At 40.2% G+C, this 26,601-nt stretch overlaps 1 protein-coding gene across 1 annotated transcript in view; it reads right to left on the reverse strand.

Annotated features, from left to right (window-relative positions):
- LOC137073824 (sodium- and chloride-dependent GABA transporter 2-like) overlaps positions 1 to 26,601 on the reverse strand; it is a 70,453-nt gene that overhangs the window by 8,561 nt on the left and 35,291 nt on the right. The window contains exons 2-9 of the mRNA XM_067442525.1: positions 13,404 to 13,597; positions 12,542 to 12,676; positions 9,147 to 9,287; positions 7,733 to 7,811; positions 7,318 to 7,450; positions 6,272 to 6,406; positions 1,286 to 1,389; positions 499 to 623 (exon numbers count right to left, since the gene is read on the reverse strand). Of these exons, the coding sequence (XP_067298626.1) occupies positions 499 to 623; positions 1,286 to 1,389; positions 6,272 to 6,406; positions 7,318 to 7,450; positions 7,733 to 7,811; positions 9,147 to 9,287; positions 12,542 to 12,676; positions 13,404 to 13,597 (1,046 nt within the window). The remainder of the gene's footprint in view (positions 1 to 498; positions 624 to 1,285; positions 1,390 to 6,271; positions 6,407 to 7,317; positions 7,451 to 7,732; positions 7,812 to 9,146; positions 9,288 to 12,541; positions 12,677 to 13,403; positions 13,598 to 26,601) is intronic.

Consider the following 26,601-nt stretch of genomic DNA (forward strand, 5'->3'; position numbering starts at 1 on the left):
ACACAGAACACATTCTCCGAACTTTAACTAATGTTCTGTTAAGGTTCTCGTTATGAACAAATATATTTCCATTAGTATTAATAAAATGTTTGTTTAACGTTATATGGTCAACATTTTGAGCAAAAACGATTGTTTCGTTGTAAGAACTGTGATCAAAACACAGATTGAGTAGATCGGAAAGCGTTGAGTGGCAGGGAAAGAGTTAAAATAGTCTTTTTTTGGATTACATGATTACATTATTCATACAATGTCAGTAAATTATTCATAATCTATTGATTCTCCCCAATTTAGATTACTCCATAAGTAATCCAAAAGTAATCCAAAAGTAGTCAGAATACGTTACCTAAAATGATTACGTTATTAACTACAGTTTGTCATGTAATTTGTAATCAGTAACCGACTACAATTTGAAAGTAATCCGCCCAGCACTGCATACAGAAATATTTGCTCTCAAAAGTTAATATGCTTTTGCGATACCCATCATGCATCGTTCCTGACCTGACTGCGCCACGTCTGCGATATCCACACCCTGCTCCTGCGCCATGAAGCCAAGAACTGAGAAAATGGCGAATCCCGCGATGAAACTGGTGCCACTGTTGAGGAGACACAGTCTGAAACAGTCCCTGAAACACGAAACACAAATTATGAAGTTAAAAATGAAAAATAGAAAATATAAAAATAAAAGCTAATATAAAATATTAATGAAAACATCTCAGGGTTACGCATGTAAGCTGTTTCCCTTTTGAGGGAACTCATTGGGAACGCCTTCAGTGAAATCACACCAATCCTATTGGCCAATGGAGGTCAGGTGACGCAGTGCCAACAAGACTATAAAAGGGCATCTAATCGTTAAACCACTATAGTTGGAGAGGGGCCAGTTGTTTTATTCAAAGCGATATATCGCGATATAAAAATTTGACGATATGTTTCGTTGATGGAAACGATGTGGTTCGCAAAATAAAGATGTTTTAGCTAAAGCGATTTATCATGATATAAAAATGTTACGATATGTTTTGTTGATGGAAACGATATGGTGTGCGATATAGAGATGTTTAAATAATAAATAATCTGCCAATGGGGTGAAAAATATACTCTTAATTCAAACAGAAAACAAGATTATTTTTCTTGTTTTTTTTTTTCTTATTTTAAGCAAAAACTCTCTTCATTTTGAGTTATTTCTTCCCAAAACAAGACAATTACTTTTGCTTGTCTAGTAAATTGGAAAAAAAAATTGCATTTTTTGCAGTGTAAATGTGTAAGAGTCTTTATGAGAGGAAGGACGCACTTGTAACAGTCGTTGTTGAATTTGTTGTAGCTGCCCAGAGCCGTGAGACTTCCCAGACAAATGCCATACGAGAAGAAGATCTGAGTCCCTGCGTCCATCCATACCTTCAGGAGAGAGAGAGAGAGAGAGAGAGAGAGAGAGAGAGAGAGAGAGAGAGAGAGAGAGAGAGAGAGAGAGAGAGAGAGAGAGAGAGAGAGAGAGAGAGAGAGAGAGAGAGAGAGAGAGGAGAGAGAGAGAGAGAGAGTTTTCTTACTCAGTATTTTTGTCTTGTTTCTAGTCCAAACATCTAAAAATTCTGAAAACAAGAAGTACAACCCCAAACCAGAAAAAGTTGGGACAGTTTGGAAAACGCAAATAAAAAAAAGAAAGTAGTGATTTCTAAATTTACTTTGACTTGTATTTCATTGCAGACAATATGAACACAACATATTTCATGTTTTGTCTGGTCAACTTCATGTCATTTGTAAATATGCATCCTTTCCTGTCATTCAGACCTGCAACACATTTCAAAAAAAGTTGGGACAGGAGCAATTTAGGGCTAGTAATGAGGTAAAAGGGTTAAATAATGATGTGATTTGAAACAGGTGATGTCAACAGGTGATTGAAATTATGATTTGGTACAAAAGCAGCATCCAAGAAAGGTCTAATCCTTTAGGAGCAAAGATGGGCCGAGGATCGCTAGTTTGCCAACAAATACGTGAGAAAATTATTGAAATGTTTAAAAACAATTTTCCTCAAAGAAAGATAGGAAGAGATTTGGATATTTCACATTCAACAGTGCATAACATAATTACAAGATTCAAGGAATCTGGAGGAATTTCAGTGCGTAAAGGACAAGGCCGCAAGCCTAAGCTGAACAACCGTGATCTCCGATCCCTCAGGCGGCACTGCATCAAGAATCGTCATTCATCTAGAAGCGATATCACCACATGGGCTCAGGACTAGGGTTGGGCATCGTTTTGATTTGAACGATTCTGATTCCGATTCTTACTTTCGATTCCGGTTCTTTTCGATTCTCGATTCCGATTCTTTGAGGGGTGGAGTCAAAACATGTCACATCGATATTCAATGCTATTTTCAATAAAACGGGGGGAAAACGCTGCATATACTGTCAATTAGATATTTTTTATATAATTTTTTTTTGTCTGTCTTTTGAAAGTCTAGGTAATCAAAAATTTCTTCTGAAGAGATCACTTTATATGATAAAGCTTTTAAGCTTTTTCTCCTATATAAACATTGATCAATGACTATTAAAATTCTCACAAATATTTGTTAACTCAATGTATTTTTTACAACGGGGTAATTGTGTTGCAATAGTTTACACACAGCACAAGTAAGCTTGATTTTGAATGTTAAATTGAATAAACAAAGATACATATTACACAAAATAGCACAAATAAATACAATAGAATAAAAGATATAAATGAAATAGACAGCTTTATTTTTTCAGGTAGGTCTAACATTCAGGTAAGAAACTGAATAAAAAAACGCAAAGTGGCTAAATAAATTTAAAATTACATTGGATAATGTTTTTTGCAAAAAATTAAATAGTTTCATATAAAACCATTAAAGTTACACAGGTTGATCAGTCAAGAGCAGTGTGATTGTTTGTCTTTTTGTAGTTTGACTTTGAATAACAAATGACTGCTGTCCCTTTAAGAACTGGCGCACTCATAGATCCTGAACACTGTTCCTGTTACTCATTCTTCATTTCTACCTGAATTGTTTAAGACTGTGTTTACATACTCTTCAAAATGTGCACTGAGAATTTGTTTGAGTGTATTTGACCAATAATAAGCAGGAAAAAGAAGCACATATTTGCACTTGTATGTCAGAGGGGGCTTTATTACGGTGTGTGTGTGTGTGCGCGCTTCAGATGTGAGCCTGAAATCTGCGGGGATTCGAAGAATTATGTGCAATCCGCGCGAAATTCAGACCGATCACACACACTAACACTAACACGCTGTCTTAAGGAAAAGTCCAGCAGAACGCGCGTCCGTCGTGTTCAGAGGTTAACCGGCTGAATGAGAATATATGCGGCTGCGCGTCAACTCGCTGTCGGTCAGAGAGGAGAGGAGCTGGAATCGATTGTGTGGGCTGAGCAGGCTATCGTATCTTTACAGATATTTCAGTATCGATATTTTTGACAACACTAGTTGCACTGTGCCGACCCAGGCTTTTAAAAAGTGAAATAAATCCACACTTCAGAGCCGCTTACCGGGCTTCCATGACTAAAAGAACAAGCGGGCGCGCAAGCTCCGGAAATCACGTGGCCATGGAAACCAAAACTTGCGCGCTTGGAACCGAAGATCGGAACCGAAAATAAATTTTCTAAACGATTCCAATGGAATCGTTATTTTTTAAACGGTTCCAAGTTAGAACCGGTTCTCGATGCCCAACCCTACTCAGGACTACTTTGGCAAACCTTTGTCAAGTACCACAATACGTAGTTACATCCACAAATGCCAGTTAAAACTGTACTGTGCCAAAAGGAAGCCTTATGTTAACAGTGTCCAGAAGCGCCGTCGACTTCTCTGGGCTCGGAGGCATCTGGGATGGACCATCACACAGTGGAAATGTGTACTGTGGTCAGATGAATCAGTATTTCAGGTATTTTTTGGGAGGAATGGACGCCGTGTGCTCCGGACCAAAGAAGAAAAGGATCATCCAGACTGTTACCAGCAACAAGTCCAAAAGCCAGGGTCTGTCATGGGATGGGGTTGTGTCAGTGCCCTTGGCAAAGGTAACTTGCACTTCTGTGAAGGCACCATTAATGCTGAAAAGTACATAGAGATTTTGGAGCATAATCTGCTGCCTTCAAGAAGATATCTTTTCCAGGGACGTCCATGCATATTTCAACAAGACATTGCAAAACCACATTCTGCACACATTACAAAGTCCTGGCTGCGGAGGAAGAGGGTACGGGTACCTGACTGGCCTGCCTGCAGTCCCGACCTGTCTCCAATAGAGAATGTGTGGCGCATTTTGAAGCGCAAAATGCGACAACGAAGACCCCATACTGTTGCCCACCTTAAGACTAGTTTGCAGGAAGAATGGGACAAAATTACACCTGAAACACTTCATCACTTGGTGTCTTCAGTCCCTAAACGTCTTTTAAGTGTTGTGAAAAGGAATGGCAACATTACAAAGTGGTAAATGCTTTACTGTCACAACTTTTTTTGAAATGTGTTGCAGGTCTGAATGACAGGAAAGGATGCATATTTACAAATGACATGAAGTTGACCAGACAAAACATGAAATATTTTGTGTTCATATTGTCTGCAATGAAATACAAGTCAAAGTAAATTTAGAAATCACTTCTTTTTTATTTTATTTGCACATTCCATACTGTCCCAACTTTTTCTGATTTGGGGTTGTATTTACTAGACAAGCAAAAGTAATCTGCCAGTGGGGTGAGTAAAACAATCTTAAAACAAGATTTTTTTTCTTACCCCATTGGCAGATTATTTTGCTTATTTTAATGAAAAACTCTCCTAATTTTGAGTAATTTTTTTCCAAAACAAGACAATAATTTTAATTTGTCGAGTAAATGTTTCTTAATTTAATTTTTTTTAGACATTTAGACTAGAAACAAGACAAAAATACTAAGTAAGAAAAGCATTTTTTTGCAATGTATTTAAAGGAACTGTATGTAAGAAATGTATTTCAATGAATCATAAAATGGCCGAACAAATAGGGATTGCAGTACCAGTTTTGGCCACAATCTTATACACTTCCTTTAATGCATGATCCGCATATTTAATAGCCTGACAAACCAGAGCCACATCGAGATGTTTGGTCTGGAAACTCACCATTGATGGCTCGATCCGAGGGGCGGATAAACGGTCGTCTGTCAAACTCCCTCTGCACGCGATAGGATAGCGCTACAACCAATCAGAGCAGCGAGAAGCAGAGCTGACAGATTAAACTTTCGCCGTATCCGGTCGGCTAAACCCCGAACACATCTTCCCTTCTTAAGAATGACTTCAGTGCCGTTCTTTGTTCTTTTCTCAGAGAAAAGCTTAACTCAAGTCTTCCAGAGTCACGGTCATAATTGTGATTTATTACACGGCTCTGTGAAATACTTGATTCTGATTGGTCAATCGCGCATTCCAGCGGTGTGTTATTCCCAGATAACAGCCGCTCATCCGGGTACTGCGAGTTATCTCGACCGGTTCTACTTCTGTGCTTAACGCTGGCGCCATCTTGTGGCTTAAACAGCCGTGGGTTACAATGGAAGACTTCAAGGCGGGTTTCTTTTATAAAGTTTTAAATATGGATATTTTTCTCACACAAACGCATCGATTGGAATCAGAAGGCTCTATTAACCCATCGGAGTCGTGTGGAGCACGTTATTTGACGGACAGCTGCATTTAATGGACTTCAGAAACAGCTCCAACTACTGCTGGGATTAACGTTAGCCTGGACTTTTTAAATATAACTCTGATTGTATTTGTCTGACAGAAGAATGTCATAAACACCTATAATGACCTGAGGGTGAGTAAATCATAGGCGTGGTTTCATTTTTGGCTGAACTAACCCTTTCAGCATTCATTCTCAACATTTAGCAGCAATAGATAAAGGCTTAAAGCAGTCTGGAACTGTTTTTCTTTGCGGAAGCTTTGCGGAAGAGCTAATAAAATATTTAATCTCAAGACAATATTTAGTGTGTAATTTATTTGAGACTAGTAGGCGTGTAATAAGCGGGATAATGTCCACCCAGCCGGTTGTTATCGCAGAATAAACCCCTTCAGAGTGACGCTCCGCTTCGCCTCGGGGTCCTGATCACTCTGGAGGGGTTTATTCTGAGATAACCACCGGCTGGTGGACATTAGCCCTTACTTATTGTATTACCGTTTACCGGCACATGTCTAGCGTGGTGTCACTTAACGGTGTTAGTTAAAAAAAGTGTAGAAAAAAAAGTAACCGCTAGTGTGCGTCTAGATTCATATTTGTTTCTACAGTGTAGTATTTATTTTATAGTACCTGAGGGTCCGTCAGTCGTGTGTGATCGGGCTTCAGGTAATAAATAATCCCATCCACCGCCCCAGGAAGCGTCACGCCACGGACCAACAACACCATCAGCATCAGGTACGGGAACGTGGCCGTGACATACACAACCTACACAACAACACACACAACACACAGCAGGGATTTCAAAGCCAATTAGATCAATGGGTTCCAGAAAGATCTGAAGCTGTTTTCAGCACCGATAATAATCATAAATGTGTTGATCATCAGATCCGCATCTGAGAATGATTAGTGAAGGATCATGTGACTCTAATGATGATAAACTCAGCTTTGATCACAGGAATAAATCACACTTTACTGTATATTCACACAGAGAACAGATGATTTACACTGGAGGAATATTTCACCGCTTCACCGGATTTATGATCAAATTATCTGCTGTCCATCCATCCATCCATCCATCCATCCATCCATCCATCCATCCATCCATCCATCCGTTCATCCATCCATCCGTTCATCCGTCCATCCATCCGTCCATCCGTCCATCCATCCACACACCCATCTGTCCGTCCGTCCATCCATCCACACACCCATCTGTCCATCCGTCCATCCATCCATCCGTTCATCCGTCCATCCGTCCGTCCATCCATCCGTTCATCCGTCCATCCGTCCATCCATCCATCCATCCATCCATCCATCCATCCATCCATCCATCCATCCATCCATCCATCCATCCATCCATCCGTCCATCCATCCATCCGTTCATCCGTCCATCCGTCCGTCCATCCATCCGTTCATCCGTCCATCCGTCCATCCATCCATCCATCCATCCATCCATCCATCCATCCATCCATCCATCCATCCATCCATCCATCCATCCATTAATCCATCCATCCATCCATCCATCCATGAAACATTACAATCTATTAAATAGAGTTATTGGACTCTGACATTAGGGGCATAAAGGAGGATCTACTCTAATGCTACTGTTTAAACACACCACGCGCACACACACACGCACGCACGCACACACACACACACACACACACGCACACACGCACCTTGCCGGTGGATTTGACTCCTTTCCAGACACAGAAGTAGCAGATGACCCACGCCAGCAGCAGACACGAGGCCAGACGGAGGTTCAGCGAGCCCAGATGATCTACACTTGCAGACAGATCCAACACCTCACGCCTGGACACAAACACACACACACACACACACACACACACACACACACGCACAGCCCCTAAACCTACCCATCACAGGAAACATTCTGCATTTTTACTTTCTCATAAAAACTCCTCCTGTGTGATTTATAAGCCTTTTGTAAAGTGGGGCCATGGGTAATGTCCTCATATTTCACCCTCTCCTGTAATACCTGTGTCATACCCGTGGCATTACACACATTTGTGTCCTGATATTTCACAAAAACAAACACACACACACACACACGCCATCATACCAGACACTCACTCCCAAAACTCAATGACTGGGGACGTGGCGTTCTCAGAGACATGGCTGCCGTTGTGCTGCTCAAAGCCCACGCAGGAATCTAGAGGAGATCGCAACACATTATTCATGAGGACGCTTCTCTCTCTCTCTCTCTCTCTCTCTCTCTCTCTCTCTCTCTCTCTCTCTCTCTCTCTCTCTCTCTCTCTCTCTCTCTCTCTCTCTCTCTCTCTCTCTCTAACGTGCTGTCAGTAGGCCTGTCATGATCAGGAATATTGTGCTGACGATACAAATAATTTAATCCTGTTTTCTTCACGTCACTTATAGAGTACGCCTAATATGTTATTTTTTAATATGGGAATGTACATAATATTATATAATAATACAAATTGATAAATGATATAGGCTATTTATAGAGTACACTGCAAAAAAAATGCTCTTCTTACGGAGTAATTTTGTCTTGTTTCCAGTCTAAATATCTAAAAATTCTTAAATCAAGATGCATTTACTAGATAATTAAAATGACATGATATATATATATATTTTTTTATTCTTAAAAATAAAATCTAAATTAAGAGAGTTTTTGCTTAAAACAAGCAAAATGATCTGCCAATGGGGTGAGAAAAATAATCTTGTTTCTGATTAAAATCTCATTTATTGTTTTCGTCCCGAACAGAAATAAGATTATTTTTCAGACCCCATTGGCAGATCATTTTGCCTGTTTTAAGCAAAAACTCACTTCATTTAGATTTTTTCCTCCCCGTAAAACAAGCAAAAATATCTTATGTCACTTTACTTATCTAGAAAATGAATCTTGATTTTTTTTTTTTTATAGATATTTGGACTGGAAACAAGAAAAAAAATGTTGAATAAGAAGAGCATTTTTGCAGTATATATATATATATATATATATATATATATATATATATATATATATATATATATATATATATATATATATATATATATATATATATATATATATATATATATATATATATATATATATATATATATTTAAATTCAAACATTGCTCCCATCTCAAATAATTTCGATTAGATAGAATTAATACGATTAACCAATAATCATGTCAGATTTAGCTGTGAAATAGATTGAAGCTGTAGATGTAAAAAGGCTCATGCTAAAAATTCAAATTGCACAATGTGTAAAAAATGTGTATTGTTTAGCTGTGTCAAAAAGTCTCTCCAAAAGCCGCCCTCCAAAATCACTGTGATGGAGCTCTATGGGTGGGGAATGAGTTCTGAGTGTCAAGACGTTTGGATCATGGAAATGAACTGGGCCAAAATTCAGCCTAAACCTTGGCCCGCTGCACTCACATGACCACACAGATGATGTGAGCGTCCTGACACGCTGGAGGCACAGCCTAGAAACTCAAAGCGAACCAGGACCTCGATGTATATGTGAGGGAGTTTCTCACCTGTATTCCAGGTGTTGTTGCAGTGAGCCCAGGGAAGCCTCGTCTGGAAGCTGCTGCACAGGTAGAAAAGAGCCCAGGCCAGAATAATAATGTAATACACACAGCTGTGTAAGATCATCACCTGACTGGCGTAACCCAGACCTGCAGTAACCAAACCATCCATCCATAAACAAATAAAACTGAAACGCACCACTCAAAGTCAAAGAAGAAATTTGCATTTACAAATAAAATCCAAACAGACACCCTTCCATCACATGCAGCACAATTTTGGGTGTGTGTTCAAGCCTCATGTAGTCATATGACTTGAGTTATTTCTAGTGCTTTACACAATACAATACAACGTTCGACATAGAGGCTAACCTACTTATAATTTCCTTAGAGGCAGAGGAGGGTCCAAGACAACACATTCAGGCTTATCCGTACTGAGATGAAGAACATTGCTAGCCAACCATGCAAGCTTTAATCTTGTCTAAGCACTACAAGTGCATCAAAAGACTGAGAGCCTTTCGTATCTATTGGAATATACACCGATCAGGCATAACATTATGACCGGTGAATAACACTGATGATCTCTTCATCACAGCTCCTGTTAGTGGGTGGGATATATTAGGAAGCAAGTGAACATTTAGTCCTCAGAGTTGATGTGTGTGAAGCAGGAGAAATGGGCAAGCGTAAGGATTTGAGCGAGTTTGGCCAGATTGTGACGCCTAGACGACTGGGTCAGAGCATCTCCAAAACTGCAGCTCTTGTGGGCTGTTCCCGGTCTGCAGTGGTCAGTATCTATCAAAAGTGCTCCAAGGAAGGACCAGTGGAGAACCGGCCACAGGGTCATGGGCGGCCAAGGCTCATTGATGCACGTGGGGAGCGAAGGCTGGCCCGTGGGGTCCGATCAAACAGACGAGCTACTGGAGCTCAAACTGCTCCAGAAGTTAATGCTGGTTCTGATAGAAAGCTGTCAGAATACACAGAGCAGCTCAGTTTGAGGCGTATGGACCAGTCAGGGTGACCTCTGACCCCTGACCCCGCCGAAAGCACCAACAGTGGCACGTGAGCATCAGAACTGGACGACGGAGCGATGGAAAAAAGGTGGCCTGGTCTGAGGAATCACGTGTTCTTTTACATCACGTGGATGGCCGGGTGTGTGTGTGTGTGTGTGGCTTACCTGAGGAACACATGGCCCCAGGATGCACTATGGGAAGAAGGCGAGCCGGCAGAGGCAGTGTGATGCTTTGGGCAATGTTCTGCTGGGAAACCTTGGGTCCTCCATCCATGTGGATGTTACTTTGACACGCTCCACCTACCTAAGCATTGCTGAGACCATGTTCAGCCTTCAGGGTTAGCTAACAGATCCAACAGCACACCTTCAGGGGTCTAGTGGAGTCTGTGAAACGATATGGTCAGTGCTGTTTCGACCAACACAATATTAGGTCATAATGTTAGCTTGATCGGTGTATAACTGAGTGTCATCTGCATATAATATATAACATTGAATTTATGAAATATTGAGCTTAAGGGGGACATATACAACAAAAATAAAACAGGCCCAAGTAAAGAACCCTGTGGCACACCACTATATCATTTAGCAGATGTAGAACACAAATTTGCAATGCAGACAGAAAATGATCTATCATTCAAATATGATTTAAACCAGTCTGAGGCGGTATGCTTAAAAACCAACAACTTCCAAACGCCAATATATGCCATAATCAATGACAGCTGTGAGATCAAGTCGAATAAGGACAACTACCATTCCAGAATACACTGCTAATAAAATACAGATTGTTTCAAAGCAGTTACACAGCTGCAAAAATCATCAATTGTGCTACTTTAACTCTTTCCCCGCCAAACACAGAATTGTCCAGGTTTCCGTGTTTTCACTGTCAGACGTTAGGGGGCGCTATTACGCATCTTCTGAATGAGCACTGAATCTCCCGATCAAAACACACACGAGTAAGACGGAGTAAAACAAGCGATCGCATGTAATCATATGCATATGAAAAATAACGTGATCATAAACATTAATCATCATATAAATCTAATCTATCTAATGTTAGAGAATGAGATGAGGAGCAGGATGAGGAGCAGGACTGAAGCATTAGAGGTGTAGATGGACTCGATCTCCTCATCTGTGTCTGATCATCTCTGATCATTAATCATCATATAAATCTAATCTATCTAATGTTAGAGAATGAGATGAGGAGCAGGATGAGGAGCAGGACTGAAGCATTAGAGGTGTAGATGGACTCGATCTCCTCATCTGTGTTTGCACTGCAAAACATGCTCTTCTCACTTAGTATTTTTGTCTTGTTTCCATGGGCGTCGGAAGCAAATAAAAAGTGGGTGGGTCAGTAGCGGCTAAGGCAAAATATGATAGGTGGGGAAATTGTTTTCCTGGGGGGTCTGGGGGTTCTCCTCCAGAAAAAAAATGATTTCATAGATGTGATTTCCTGCATTATGGTGCGTTTGAGGCCATATCCCTTTCCTATACCAATAAAAGACCTCAAACCAGTCAACACCAATAGTCTAATAAGGCGATATTCATTTAACTGCCATTATCAACAGTTTCACAGATAATGAACAAGTTGCATGTTTTTTATGCTCCGTCCTCCGTGTCCAGACAGAAAAAGTGCCGTTTACTAAACTATTTATTGGACCAGACAAAGTTAAAGAAATCACTTAATTATTTACTTTGGCTGTAGAGTAAGGGTAAGAGACGCATGGCATCAAGTTTTGACACATTTCGAGCATAGGTTCGAATCCGACTTTAGCCACACTCGCTCTACTCCCCTTCCCCATCACATATCAGATCGGAAAATGTATTTTCAATAAAAAAAGAGAACATATTAGAAAAGCGTTAACATGTGTTTAATAATACGTTTCTTAATAAGTTTCTCGGTTAATTGGTAGTCAAGGTAAACAGACATGTGCTGAATTAGAGACGATAAAAAGTGGGTGGGTCTTGTCCCACACACAAACACACACACACACACAATGGTTCCGACGCCCATGGTTGTTTCTAGTCCAAACATCTAAAAAATCTTAAAACAAGAAGTATTTACTAGACAAGCTAAAATTATTGCCTTGTTTTGGGAAAAATAACTCAAAATGAAGAGAGTTTCTGCTTAAAATAAGATAAATAATCTGCCAATGGGGTGAGAAAAATAATCTTAAAACAAGATTATTTTTCTCACCCCATTGGCAGATTATTCATCTTATTTTAAGCAAAAACTCTCTTCATTTTGAGTTATTTTTTTTTACCAAAACAAGACAATAATTTGTACTTGTGTAGTACATTTTGGGTAAAATGGTCAAAAACCCTGGCGGTGGCTGGCAATTATTATCATTATTTTTGTTAATGCTGGCGGGGAAAGAGTTAAACTCTACAAACATGTAACCTGCAAAAAGTGGGCAGATTTTCCTCCATGCGCCGACTCCTCCCAGATTGGTGAACTGACCCAGAGCCGTCTCCAGCAGGAAAAGCGGAACGCCACACACAACCAGGAATAACATGTACGGCACAAAGAACACACCTGTTTGAAGGATTATGGGATTTAAAGTCATAAACAAGACACACAAGAGCACAAAAAGCATGAATATGTTGTGATGTTTGCATGGCAAGGCAAGTTCATTTCATACCCAATGGCAATTCAAAGTGCTTTACATTGAAATTAATTAAAGGGGCGGTTCCGTGTTTTTTTTAGGCTTGGTTGTGTTTATGAGGCGCAGTATAACATGTCTGAATCATTTTTTTTTTTAACCCTGTATTTTTCTTCTATCCTCCCTTTATTCCACACCGCTGTCTGTGCTTTGAACGGCTCGTTTGCTTCCTGCTTCTATGAAGCCCCTCCCTCTGAAAAACACAATGATTGGTCAGATGGCCAAATGTAGTTTCCTGTATTTTTCTTGGCTGAAGCACAGGTTAAGGCCACGCCCCTTCCCATTACGGGCAGAAGTCACATCTGCGGAGACTAGCGAGGGTTTATGATGTCACCAACCCAGGAAGAAGCTCGTTGTAGTCCAAAGCGGCCATTTTTGTAGGCAATAAACTGCCGTAACTTTAAAAGACAATATCTCCGTTTGCAGTGAACTTTCAGCGCTGTAACTTCGCAGAGACTGTTTATGCTCAAGCAGCGACATTACACACTAACTAAAGTTACAAAAGTCAAATCGCATACAGCCACCCCTTTAAAATAGTGGTTACATATGCATGAGAAAAAAGAATACCATGTGTACGAATTATGCATAAAATAAAAACACCTCCTCCGTTCTTGTAGCACAGATATGGGAATCGCCACACGTTACCCAGACCGATAATCTGCCCGGCAACGGCCAGCAGGAATTCAGTTTTACTGGCCCACTGACCACGATCCTGCAGCTGGCCACCGCTTGACCTTTGACCCTCAGTGGCACGTCCAGCTGTGATGACATGGCAAACCGCAGCAGACGCACACCTGCAGACACGTCACAAAAAAAAAAGAAAAAAAGCAGTGGATTAGGACAGTACATGATGTCAAAACGTCCCAAATTAGACACACACATGCTGCACTGCAAACAATGCGTTTTGCAGTGTAAACTTACATGGCAACGTTGTGTGGCTGAGATTTTATGCTCTTCCTTGCCACATGGACACAGTTATCAGCTGAGCTTGTGTGTGTGTGTGTGTGTGTGTGTGTGTGTGTGTTATCTGAGATGTTTAGGGAGGAGCGTCCCTAAATAGGCACTAATGTGAGCAGCACATTCAGCAAGAGTGGCTTCTGTCATGTTAGTTAAATCCCTAAACAACACTCAAAATATAAACTTTTGAACGAACTTAATTAAAATAAGGAAAACTTTTACACGAAATTGAATTATGCTTTTCCAACAAGATCTAATTGGTTTGAAATTATTTGTTGTAATCTTGTTGTATTAACTTAGTAATAATTTAGTAAAAACTACTAAAAATAATCATGAAATTCCAAATAGATAACGCAGGATAAAGAGGGGTAGATCTGGGACCCGTTCTCCGTCCCTCGCTTAATACATCCGAGAGGATTGGACAGATCCCAGATCTTCTAATCCTGATAACTGATCTCTGGCTAATTTGGTTCTTCAAACCAATTTGCGGATTGGATTAAAATATCTGGATTAAATGATCTGAGATCACTGCTCGTGCCTGTGTCCCCTGAAGAGGGCAGATGATCGATACTCGAAACCACGATCAGCAGCGATTGGCTGGCGGCAAGACAACGGAATGACATCATATCATTAAAAAAGCCACCTGGCAAAAGAAAAAAGAGGAAGAAAAAACACGAATTTCTGGACCTTTATAAGGAAACAGACAAACGACCAACATAAAAGTTAGATCAATTAAATGTGCACCATTTTGATGAACATGATTCCCATTTATTTATATTCACGATTTTATAATATTTGTACACACTTTACATTTTTATTTCAATGTTGTAATTTCATTTTTAATTAAATTTGAAGCAGAACTCTCTTCATTTTGAGTTATTTTTTCCCAAAACAAGACAATTACTTTTGCTTGTCTAGTAAATGTTTCTTAATGTGAGAATTTTTAGATGTTTGGACTAGAAACAAGACACAAATACTGAGTAAGAAGAGCATTTTTTGCAGTGCACAGTTGCATAGTTTATCATTCATCAAGTACTCCACAAATACTTACAAAAGCAAAGAAATAAGATCTGATTGAAAGAAGAGAAATTAAGGATTGTCTGATTCAAAGCTGATTAAAAGCAGCCAAGTGGGCCGCAACTAATTATCCAGGATGTTGACTTAGTAGGAGTGGACTGCTGATATATCTGGTGTTTTCTTTGGTCTTTCCTGTCATCACACGTCTGATATTTTAACACTCGACACTCGCCTTCACCTGAGACACACTGACAACAGATAAATGATGTCTGAACAGATTCATGCAAACCTGACATCACTTTTCATCTACAATACGCAGTGAATGTTGAAGTATGGCATATTTAAACCAGCTGTGACAATATTAACCCGCCAGACGTGATTGTTTTAACCGACAGGTTATGTAATCACACTGCAACAAATCTAACACAACAGCTCTGCGTTTCTGCACAGCTGCTTCTAATGCTGGCTTGACGAATCGAACATAATATTTATAATAAAGAAACGCCATCGAATATCACATCAAGTCAAGCCCAACTCACCCACTGATGCAATAATGCTGGGGTTTATAAACTTTATGATGCCAAGGACCCCCATGATGAACCTTTATGAGATTCTTAAAATCCATCTATGTTTACGTACGAAAAAACATTTACACGGTTAGATAAACAGTATTAATACAATATATTGCTTCCCATCTTAAATTAGCTACACTGTAAACATTTATTTAGAAAAAAGTTACCTGGTTGCCTTTAATTAAAATTTGAGTTAATACAAAGATTGTGTAAGCATATTGTGTAATTGTGTGTGTTTTATTTGTGATGACGCAGCCAAATAGTGCTATTTTCACGATTTATCACATTTTTATGTGGTTCAGATACAATAATATTTTGAGTTTCTATTTATTAAACCAATTTCCTTCATTGTATCAACTCAAATTTTTAATTTCAATAAACTCAGAATTTTAAGGCAACCAGGTTACTTACTTTTTTAAAAACCAACATTTTTCCCCCCCAGTGTATTAATGTTGGATGTACAAACCTGAAGAATTATTTGTATACTTTCACAATAAATGTATGCAAGCAGCATACGTAATATGTTAAGAAAACTGCCTTACAACCCCAGTGAGAAAGATGAAGGGGATTATAGTGAGAAAAACTCACTAAAGATAAAGCAAGCATATACTAATCTGGAATTTCAATGGCAAGAAAGGGAGAGAAACATTTAGAAATGAAACATTAGACTATTCGGTGGACTTTATCCATTTTTGCTTAGTCTTTTTATTCTCTGACATTTACTGGGGACCCCAGTTTGAAAACCCCTGCAATAATGTGTATTGCGTTAAAGGTGCACTATGTAGTATTTTTGCAGTAAAATATCCAAAAACCACTCGGCCAGTGTTATATATTTTGTTCAGTTGAGTACTTACAATATCCCAAATATTTCCAACTATTTGTAAATTGTGAGAAAATTGCTATTTTAACCAATGACCGGGACGTGTCAGAATAGCTTTTGGGGGAGTCGCCGGTAAATCGCGTCATATCTGCGCTACCCTCGGGTTTATTCTGCAGAAGCGCTTCACTCTTAGCAGTGTGAACATGTCACAGCAGAGCCGAGCGAACGCACAGAGGAACGTCAGAACATCATTTTAAACACACTTAAATGTATCTTATATGAGCTACTTCGAGTTTGTTTTCATTAAACATTAACTACTTTGTGAATTGGTCCAGCCTTTATTTAATTTGTGCCTTAACCCGCTGTGACAGCATGTCACCTTTTGCCAGACTATTGGTTTTTTACTGCAACAAACTCGTCACATTCCCATGGTGCACCCCTGCCAGCCCCTAATGGGCACTTGCGTGCACTCAGCAGGTCAGACGGTTTAATGAGGAAACGCTAATCACAGCCAGACTGCGAACACTGCTAATCAGGCCGGACAGACCGACTGTATTGAGCGGTGTGAAGTGCACTTTATGGATGACTTCTGTGATTTATTCTCCACAGAACCAAGCTGAAGTCTGGCATTGTTCAGCTGCACACTTTTTCAGAAAAGACACTATCAAGTAGATAAAAAGCAGATAGGCTTGCGATCAGTTTCCGAATATTACTCTTCTGATTGTATCATATATGCACCCATCCATTAATATATATTTATTAGTGTTTTGCTTGTGCATGTTTCTTGAAAGGCTTGAAATAAGTAGCATCCTCACAGCCTTAAAGCGATAGTTCATCCAAAAATGAGCCTGTGATGTTTATCTGCTGACCCCCAGGGGATTCAACATCTAAGTGTGTTTATTTCTTCAGGAGAACACAAATAAAGATTTTATAATGTCCGTATACGTATAATGCATGTCAATGGGTTTTTTATATGAGAGCCACTATGAGAGTAAAAAACACACAAACATACGAATCCATATTAAACCCTGCGGCTCGTGATGACCAATCGATCGGTTTCTGCGAGAAACAGAACAGTATTTGTTTTGTTTTTTACCTCATAGCAGACAAACCTTATCCACACTCTTATGCTGCGTTCACACCGCACGCGAATGACGCGAATAAATCGCACTATTCGCGCGAAGTTGGACGCGTGAACATTTTGAATCCATTCGCTTTATTCGCTCATGAAATTCGCTTCCTTCTCGTGTGGCATTCACTACACAACAAACGCCAATTCACGTCATGGGAGGGGGTTCTGCCAGGCAGCGGCAGTCGGCAGTAGCACTAGCCGAGTTAGGCCGGAGACACACTGCAAGCGTGGCGTTTCTGCTGCGTGTCAGTCGCGGGGCGTCTGCCTGGCGTTTTCTCTGTCTTTGCACACCAGAAGCGTGTCTGACGCGGCGCTGCTGCTGCTGGGAAGCCCTATACTTCATGTTAAATATAAATATATTGCCTATTGATACAGCAAAGACAACGTCGGCAGTAGCCTATTGACCATACAGATCTATGGTATTGACGGCAAAATAGGCTACAGATTATTTCGTTCTGTATTGACAGGTTTAATATTTCAAAATCGATAATTATGTTGTTTTTAATTTTACAAGTAGGCCTATATCTGCATTTATGTTAACCTACAGACTTTCAAACATGAAAATGTCATTTATTAATATGCATTCGTGTCAAAATGGCATATAAACATCTTTTCCTATTCTATTTTGTCTGGAAACGCTTCCAACACGCTCGCGTGTCGCGTGAAAAATAGGCGTCTCTTCTATTTGAAGCATGCACGCGTTTTCCGCGCTGCTCGGACCGCGCGTGAGCCGCGCGGCTGACGCAGGCAGTATGGAAGCGCTAACCGGTTAACATGGGAGCCGAAATAAAAACGGACACGCCACGCAGCCGAGACGCTCACGGCACGCTTGTCCCCGGCCAAGCGTGCCGTGAGCGTGCCAGTGTGTCCCCGGCCTTAAGGCTGCTCTCGCCGGGGTTGATGAGCGCTGAGCGCCGCTGATCGCCTGGGTGTCACACCTCTGAAACGCCAGATCAAATTTTCAAATAGGAGCTCTCTTGAAGGTCCACTGAAATCCAAATTGTAGTTGTTTAGTTTTTAGTATGACTGTGTTAGCCTTAAAGTTATGAATAAGCTTGTTTGTTCCAAAACTATGACAAAATTTGCATTTAGGAGATATAAGCGTTCAAAATTTACAGTCTCTCACTTCCGCTAAAACGAATCTCAGATTTTGGTGACATCATCGCAGACTTTACTTTCTCGTCAAATCTTCTGTCCAATCAGAATGCGCTCTAGAATCTAAAGCCCGCCCCCTTCACTGCTGAAGCTGAAATCGGTCAGTTGTTCACACATTTACTCATTTCTACACGGTAAAAGGCACTTAGCACACTATATATGCGATAGGAAACCATTCAGTGTAAATATGCTTTCATTTGAGGCGAATGAAGTCTGTTTTCACGTTAGTTTCACACACCGCAGCAGCGCACACACCCCAACGGCTCTGGTCTAAATTTAGACTACAGACACGAGAGCGCAGCACGGATCATATGCGAGTCGGCACAGACAACAAAACATATCGACCCATTTTAATTCTGCATTTCAAAGCGATATGGAGGAGATTATGATGATAAACAGTGTTAGAGGAAACTGGCTTTACCAAACAGAGAAAGGTCCGCTCTTGCGCTCTAGTCAAACTGTATATTAACGAAACGCTATTGGCTGTTTCAAAAAAGGGGAGGAGCTGCTTACAGCTGAAGCCGCTTCAGGGGAAATCACGTTAACACATTGAATAATGCGGCGCGTTTCAAGGCACTTCAGTGGACCTTTAATAAATAAACCACATATTTGAGCTTTAAACAACTACATTCTCGCCCATTAAAACTACATTTTGTGACACAATAACAGTAGTATTTTTAAATTACTCTGGCCTCGAGGTTTCCCATCCATCACTTCACCACGTGACAGCAGTAAGCAGGCTCCTCATTGGGTAACGCGGCGCGAATATCCGCCAAAGTTCAGATTTTTCAACTTGCGCGAATCACGCGTTCAAAACGCTTAATTCGCCTGATCCTTGCAGCGCCATTCGCGCGAATCGTGCTGCAGAATGCCTTTTCGCGTCTCTGCATTGACTTAAGATGTAAATCACTCTCCCGAATCGCGTCATTCGTGTGCGGTGTGAACGCAGCATTAGAAGAAAAGGTTCTAGGGGCAACACGTATTTGGAACCCCTAAAAGGCTCTATATAGAAGTATAGTTGAGTATACTCCAAAGAACCTTTTATGCTAAAAAGGTTCTATAATGACGAGAAAAAACCCTTTCGGCACTTAAAAAAGGTTCAGAACACTGCAAAAAAATGCTTTTCTTATTTAGTATTTTTGTCTTGTTTCTAGTCTAAATATCTAAAAATTCTTACATTAAGAAACATTTACTAGACAAGTAAAAATTATTATCTTGGTTGGGGAAAAATAACTAAAAATTAAGAGAAAATAATATGGGGTAAGTAAAATAATGTTGTTTTAAGATTATTTTTCCTACCCCACTGGCAGATTATTGAGCTTATTTTAAGCAAAAACTCATTATATATTATATTTTCCCCAAAACAAGAAAATTACTTTTGCTTGTCTAGTAAATACTTTTAGACGTTTGGACTACTAAATAAGAAAAGCATTTTTTGCAGTGAACCTGTTAGAGGTTCTAAATACGTAGCACCGATAGAACCTTTTACGGTTCTATATAGAACCTTTCCTTCCATCCGTCAGTTCTTCCGTGGAAGAAGGTCAAAAACCCGGCGCGATCAAAGAAATGTGTACATAGATGCCTCATTAGTGCATGGAGTTGATCGGTCAAATGAGGATTCTATGTACACATTTCTATGATTGCGCCGGGTTTTTGACCTTCTTTTTGGAAGTACTGACGGATGGGAACACTAGATAAGTCGCAGAATATCTCGCAGAAAGCGATTGTTTCGTGTTTTAAGACATCAATGTATCATCACGAGCCGCAGGGTTTAATGTGGACTTGTATGTATGTGTTTTTTACTCTTATAGTGGCTCTCATATATATATTTAAAAAAAAAAAAAACATTGACATGCATTATACGGCAATCATTGGAGTTATAAATCTTAATTTGTGTTCTACTGAAGAAACGAACACACCTACATGTTGGATGCACTGGAGGCCAAAAGATAAACATCACAGTTTCATTTTTGGTTGAACTAACCCTTTAAAACCACTAAATCTGTGGCTCATATTTACAGTAATGGAGTTCTTATGTGGTTCAGTGATGTTAATGACGGAGCTTCAACCTCACACCTCATAATGCTGTTTATGGGTGTAAAAAAACATTGAATATGATAACCGAGAAAAATATTTGAGGAATACTTTCAGTTTCAGCCAACACAAAGAGTCATTATATCCTACAGTTTATTCATTCTTTTCAAGAAAAGCTCTTTATTGCCATATAAAAGAGCGATTGTGCCGCTGAACAGCAGGCTAATGACATAATGATGCTTGTTATGATGAACAGTAAAACTGACAGTCCTGGAAATCTACAGAGATGGAAGACATTAGAAGGCTTTTTTAACCCCAGGTTAAGTCTGTTTCACATTAGCGATTTTAAAAGAGGGTTCTGAGAACGTTTTGTTATGAAAAGATTACTTCTGAACGCTTAAAATGCTGAAAATGTAAAAAAATATATATTTCATGAATGTTACAGAAAGCATTAAGGGTTGCTGAAAACATTATAAAAACAAAAGAGAGTTTTTAAAGGGTTAGTTCACCCGAAAATGTAAATTGTGTGATTAATTCCTCCTGTGGTTGGCCAGCCGTCAGACCTCCGCTCATCTTCACACACAGATGAAGATATTTGTGTTGAAATCCGATGGCTCAGAAAGGCCTTCATTGACACCAATGTCATTTCCTCTCTCAAGACCCATAAAGGCACTAAAGACGTCGTTACAAAGCCCATCTCACTACAGCGGCTCTACAATCATTGATGAAGAGGCCAGAATAGTGTTAGTGCGCAAAAACACTAAATAACGACTTATATAGTGATGGCCGATTTCAGAACAAAGCTTCGAACCGTTATGAGTCAGTGAATCGATTCATGATTCGAACCGTTATGAGTCAGTGAATCGATTCATGATTCGAACCGTTATGAGTCAGTGAATCGATTCATGATTCGGATCGCCAAAGTCACGTGATTTCAGCAGTTTGACTTTGGCGATCCGAATCATGAATCGATTCACTGATTCATAACGGTTCGAATCATGAATCGATTCACTGACTCATAACGGTTGGAAGCTTTGTTCTGAAATCGGCCATCACTATATAAGTCGCTATTTAGTGTTTTTGCGCACTAACTCTATTCTGGCCTCTTCATCAATGATTGTAGAGCCGCTGTAGTGAGATGGGCTTTGTAACGACGTCTTTAGTGCCTTTATGGGTCTTGAGAGAGGAAATGACATTGGTGTCAATGAAGGCCTTTCTGAGCCATCGGATTTCAACACTAATATCTTCATCTGTGTGTGAAGATGAGCGGAGGTCTGACGGCTGGCCAACCACAGGAGGAATTAATGACAGAATTTTCATTTTTGGGTGAACTAACCCTTTAAGTCACAACTTAAAGCCTCATGGAAATATAGTTGACGCTTGTCAGATTGAAGCTTTAGAAACAAGAACAAATGTAGGGGCCGGGCTTGATTTTTTCCGTGGGAAATTGATTGACTGGTTGAGGTTTGCTATTGGTGGATCTCATGTGAGTGACAGGTTGCCCCGCCCTCATCATCAGAGAAGAGATAAGAAATTATTCTGATTCAAGATTACAAGACATGCAATATTCCATTAAAAGTTTATTTTATGGTGACTTTAAGGGTCAGAGCAAAGGGTCATCATAAACTAAATGATTATGGAGCACAAAAACAGTCTCTAGAGAAAAAAAGATTCAACGATATGACCAGAGCTGGACCGTCCCTCAGCTCATTTACTCGAGTCCTGTACTGAAGTTCACTGTTTGAGTCTCTGTGCTTTACTGGAGTATTATTTTTTCTGTAAACTTCTGACTTTAACTTCACTCCATCTGAAAGACAAATATCGTCCTCTTTACTCCACTACATTTCTATCAAGGTCCTCGAAGTCGAAAGTCGTTTCTGTCGCAGCTTTGAAAGTCAGTGGATGATTTTTTTCTTCTTTAAAAGGTGTTTGGGTTTTTGCAGAAAGCCTTTCAGGAATCACTCTTGTAGAGTCTCGTGAAGTTCAATGATTTCACAGCATTTATTAAACACTGATTTATAGTTTAGAGCAAAATGGAAGAAGACGGATGTCCAAATGCTCATTTAGTGGAGGACTCACATAAACAAAGTTGATTCTGTCTTCAGTGAAGGTGAACAGTGTGAGAATATCAGATGTGTATCAGTGTATTGGATCCGTGCATTCGGCCTTAAAGTGACAGCAGCTTTGTAACTTTTCTACAAGTATTTAAATGAGTTTAAGTTAGTCGTCTGCTAGTGTGTCAGATGGAGCGTCACTGACTGGCTTAAACCATGATGGCATAATGTGCATTTATACAACTATAATACAATAATGCGGCGACATTAACAAATTTACTTTTGATACTTAAGTACTTTTGAAAACAAATACTTCTGTACTTTTACTCCAGTAAAAATCTGTTTTATAACTTTCACTTGTAACGGAGTAATATTTGACCAGCAGTACTTTTACTTTAACTTAAGTAATGAAGTTGTGTAGTTTGTCCACCTCTGGATATGATATGACCTCCTTTAGACTCAGAAAGAGGAAGAGGAAAAGGAAAACCCCTCGGCCGCATGCAGAATGCATTAGCCAGCCAAAGCCAAAAAGCTGCATCAGCAGTCTGGATAGAAACCAACACAAGAGGATAAAACAGCCGTGGCACCTTTTGGCTCGACACACTCCGTAAATATGACCGAGATTACATCACTCCATGGCAAACCACCACACCACATGCCCAACACACACACACACACACACACACACACACACACACACACACACACACACACACACTAGATCTACCTCGCCATATGGGATCCATTTACAGTCTAAAGATTCAAATTCAACGTGAAAGATCATATAACATCCATACGGTCTCGTTTAGGCCTGGACGGTATGGTGGAAGAGTCGTGTGTCAGATGGTAGAAAGCGAACATCATTAAGTTGTATCATAAGACAGACCATTAACCTAATATAAAATGTCTTATGTCACACACACTGAATTATTATCAGTTGCTGGAGCGTTTATGAAAACCATTACAGTCTGCCATTTGTAGATCAGAGACACTAATACAGCATATTATTGCCTAACCAGCTCAGTTATTAGCTTTGGCTTCCTGCGTGTTACTAAATGCATTTATATTCCAAATCCTCAGTCTGTGAATGAGTCGGAAAACCCCTCGTTTCTGTGGTCACTGCTTGGAAAAAATGTCATCATGTTTCCCTCGAATGTGTGTGAAGATGATGAGACAGCATCCGCAACATGACGTGGCACATCTGAATCGATTTGATACTATAAGCGTACATTCTAAAATATGCTAGGTTGTTTTAACCCAATGTTGGGTCAAATATGGACTAACCCAGCAATTGGGTTGTTTTAATCCCACGGTTGGGTTAAATATTTGCTTAAGATAACCCAATCGCTGGGTTAAAACAACCCGACTGCTGGGTAAGTCCATATTTAACCCAACATTGCGTTGTTTTTTACTCAGAATTGTTTAGAGTGTTGTATGATTTATAAGATGTTTTCCTCATGGGGACCAAAAAATGTCCCCACAAGGACAAGGATTTTGGATATTGCCATCTTTGTGGGGACATTTTGTCCCCATAACGTAGGGATTAACCACCAATCCCCCCCCCCCCCATTTCATTTTTCAGAAATTTTTACTTTCTCATAAAAACTCCTCCTGTGTGATTTATAAGCCTTTTGTAAAGTGGGGCCATGGGTAATGTCCTCATATTTCACCCTCTCCTGTAATACCTGTGTCATACCCATGGCATTATACACATTTGAGTCCTCATATGTCACAAAAACATGCCCCCCCACACACACACACACGCACACGCACATGCACACACACACACACACACACACACACACACCATAAATTACACTCTAAAAAATTCTGGGTAAAAAACAACCCAATGTTGGGTCAAATATGGACTAACCCAGCAATTGGGTTGTTTTAACCCAGCGATTGGGTTATCTTAAGCAATTATTTAACCCAACTGTGGGATTAAAACAACCCAATTGCTGGGTTAGTCCATATTTGACCCATTGGGTTAAAACAACCCAGCATTTTTTAGAGTGTAGTGTCGTCCCAGAGTGTCAGGCAAAAAACACACACACGCAGACTCTCACTCACACACACACACACACACACACACACACACACACACACACACACACACACACACACACACACACACACACACACCAAACCAACATTTGGGATGCTGCGACGCCATTGATCAACTAGTCCAGTTTTCGGATCACAGCCTCTGATGAGGCAAAGTCACACATCGAGGGATTTATTAAATCACAGCACATATGTTTCCACATTAGTTTTCTTACTGGATAATAAAAGAATCTGAAATAAAAGAATAAAATAAAGCGAGACAATGTTTCTGTAATAATCTTCAGATGATCTCCTCAATAGTACTTTAACTCTCCGCCACTAAAGCCAAGTTCACCACAACATCAAAACTCACCGCATTTATTTTTGGCAAGCAATAAATATTATGTTTTATATTTACCACACAACTATGAGTATTTAACAGCCTCCACCACATGTAAGAGTCGTCGAGAGCCGTATTACCATAAACGTTCAGAGCTCATCCCTTTCTTCCTGTTTTCCGGTGGTTTTTGGGCCGGTGTTTTCCTGGATCGGATTTCAGAGCACCAAGAACTCAATGACAAAGTGCTACATTTGGACTTGATTTTTGCCCCTCCACCCATATATTACATAAGGGCTGGAGAAGTTCACTGGACATACACTGGGGTTCAAGTCAAGGCGTTTAAACATGGACATAAACAGATTCTGAAGAACATTCCTGTGCGTTGAACAGCCTGTTCTGATGATGACTGCAACTACGGCAGCTGAGAAGGCCATTCTTTGTCTTCTTTTGGAAGAGTTTTCGGAGCCTGATGAAAGCGGTATGAATACATAACTTGCGAAACACACTCGATGTTACAGTCACTGTTGCTGCTGATTGGGCGGAAATTTTTGACACGCCCACCAAACGAGAAAAAGCATCTCAAACCCGTCGCACACCATTTCCAGGAAACATGACGGTCAACCCGGAAACCATAGCAAAACGTTGCAAGATTGAGCTTAAACATTCCCCTGGTTTCTTCAACTAAAACCATTAAAAAAATACACACACACACACACACACACACACACACACACACACACACACACACACACACACACACACACACACACACACACACACATATATATATACTGTATATATATATATATATATATAAACTGAAAACACCCAAACAACCACCCAGAATACAATCAAAACAGCATAGAAATACCCAAGAAACCACCCCGAGTACCCAACTGCATAGCAACACCCTAACAACCACCCCAAGTACCCTACAAACAGCATAGCAACACCCAAGCAACCACCCCGAGTACCCAACTGCATAGCAACACCCTAGCAACCACCCTAAGTACCCTACAAACAGCATAGCAACACCCAAGCAAGGTCATTCAAGGTGTTTGCTAGTGTGTTGCTATGCCGTTGCCTGGATACTTTGGGTGGTTGCTTGGGTGTTGCTATGCCATTTCGAGGGTATAATGGTTGGTTGCTAGAGTGTTTTCAGTTTCTCAGATAAATTGTAAACTATGGGCTTGCTAGGTCGTTCAAGGTGTTTGCTAGGGTGTTGCTATGCGGTGGCTTGGATACTTTGGGTGGTTGCTTGGGTGTTGCTTTGCCATTTCGAGGGTATAATGGGTGGTTGCTAGAGTGTTTTCAGTTTCTCAGATAAATTGTAAACTATGGGCTTGCTAGGTCGTTCAAGGTGTTTGCTAATGTGTTGCTATGCGGTGGCTTGGAAACTTTGGGTGGTTGCTTGGGTGTTGCTATTCCATTTCGAGGGTATAATGGGTGGTTGCTAGAGTGTTTTCAGTTTCTCAGATAAATTGTGAACTATGGGGTTGGTAGGTCGTTCAAGGTGGTTGCTAGGGTGTTGCTATATGGTTGCCTGGATACTTTGGGTGGTTGTTTGGGTGTTGCTATGCCATTTCGAGGGCATAATGGGTGGTTGCTAAAGTGTTTTCAGTCTCTCAGATAAATTGTGAACTATGGGGTTGCTAGGTCATTCAAGGCGGTTGC

The sequence above is a fragment of the Pseudorasbora parva genome, chromosome 4, assembly GCF_024679245.1.
Source record: "Pseudorasbora parva isolate DD20220531a chromosome 4, ASM2467924v1, whole genome shotgun sequence".
NCBI lineage: Eukaryota > Metazoa > Chordata > Actinopteri > Cypriniformes > Gobionidae > Pseudorasbora > Pseudorasbora parva.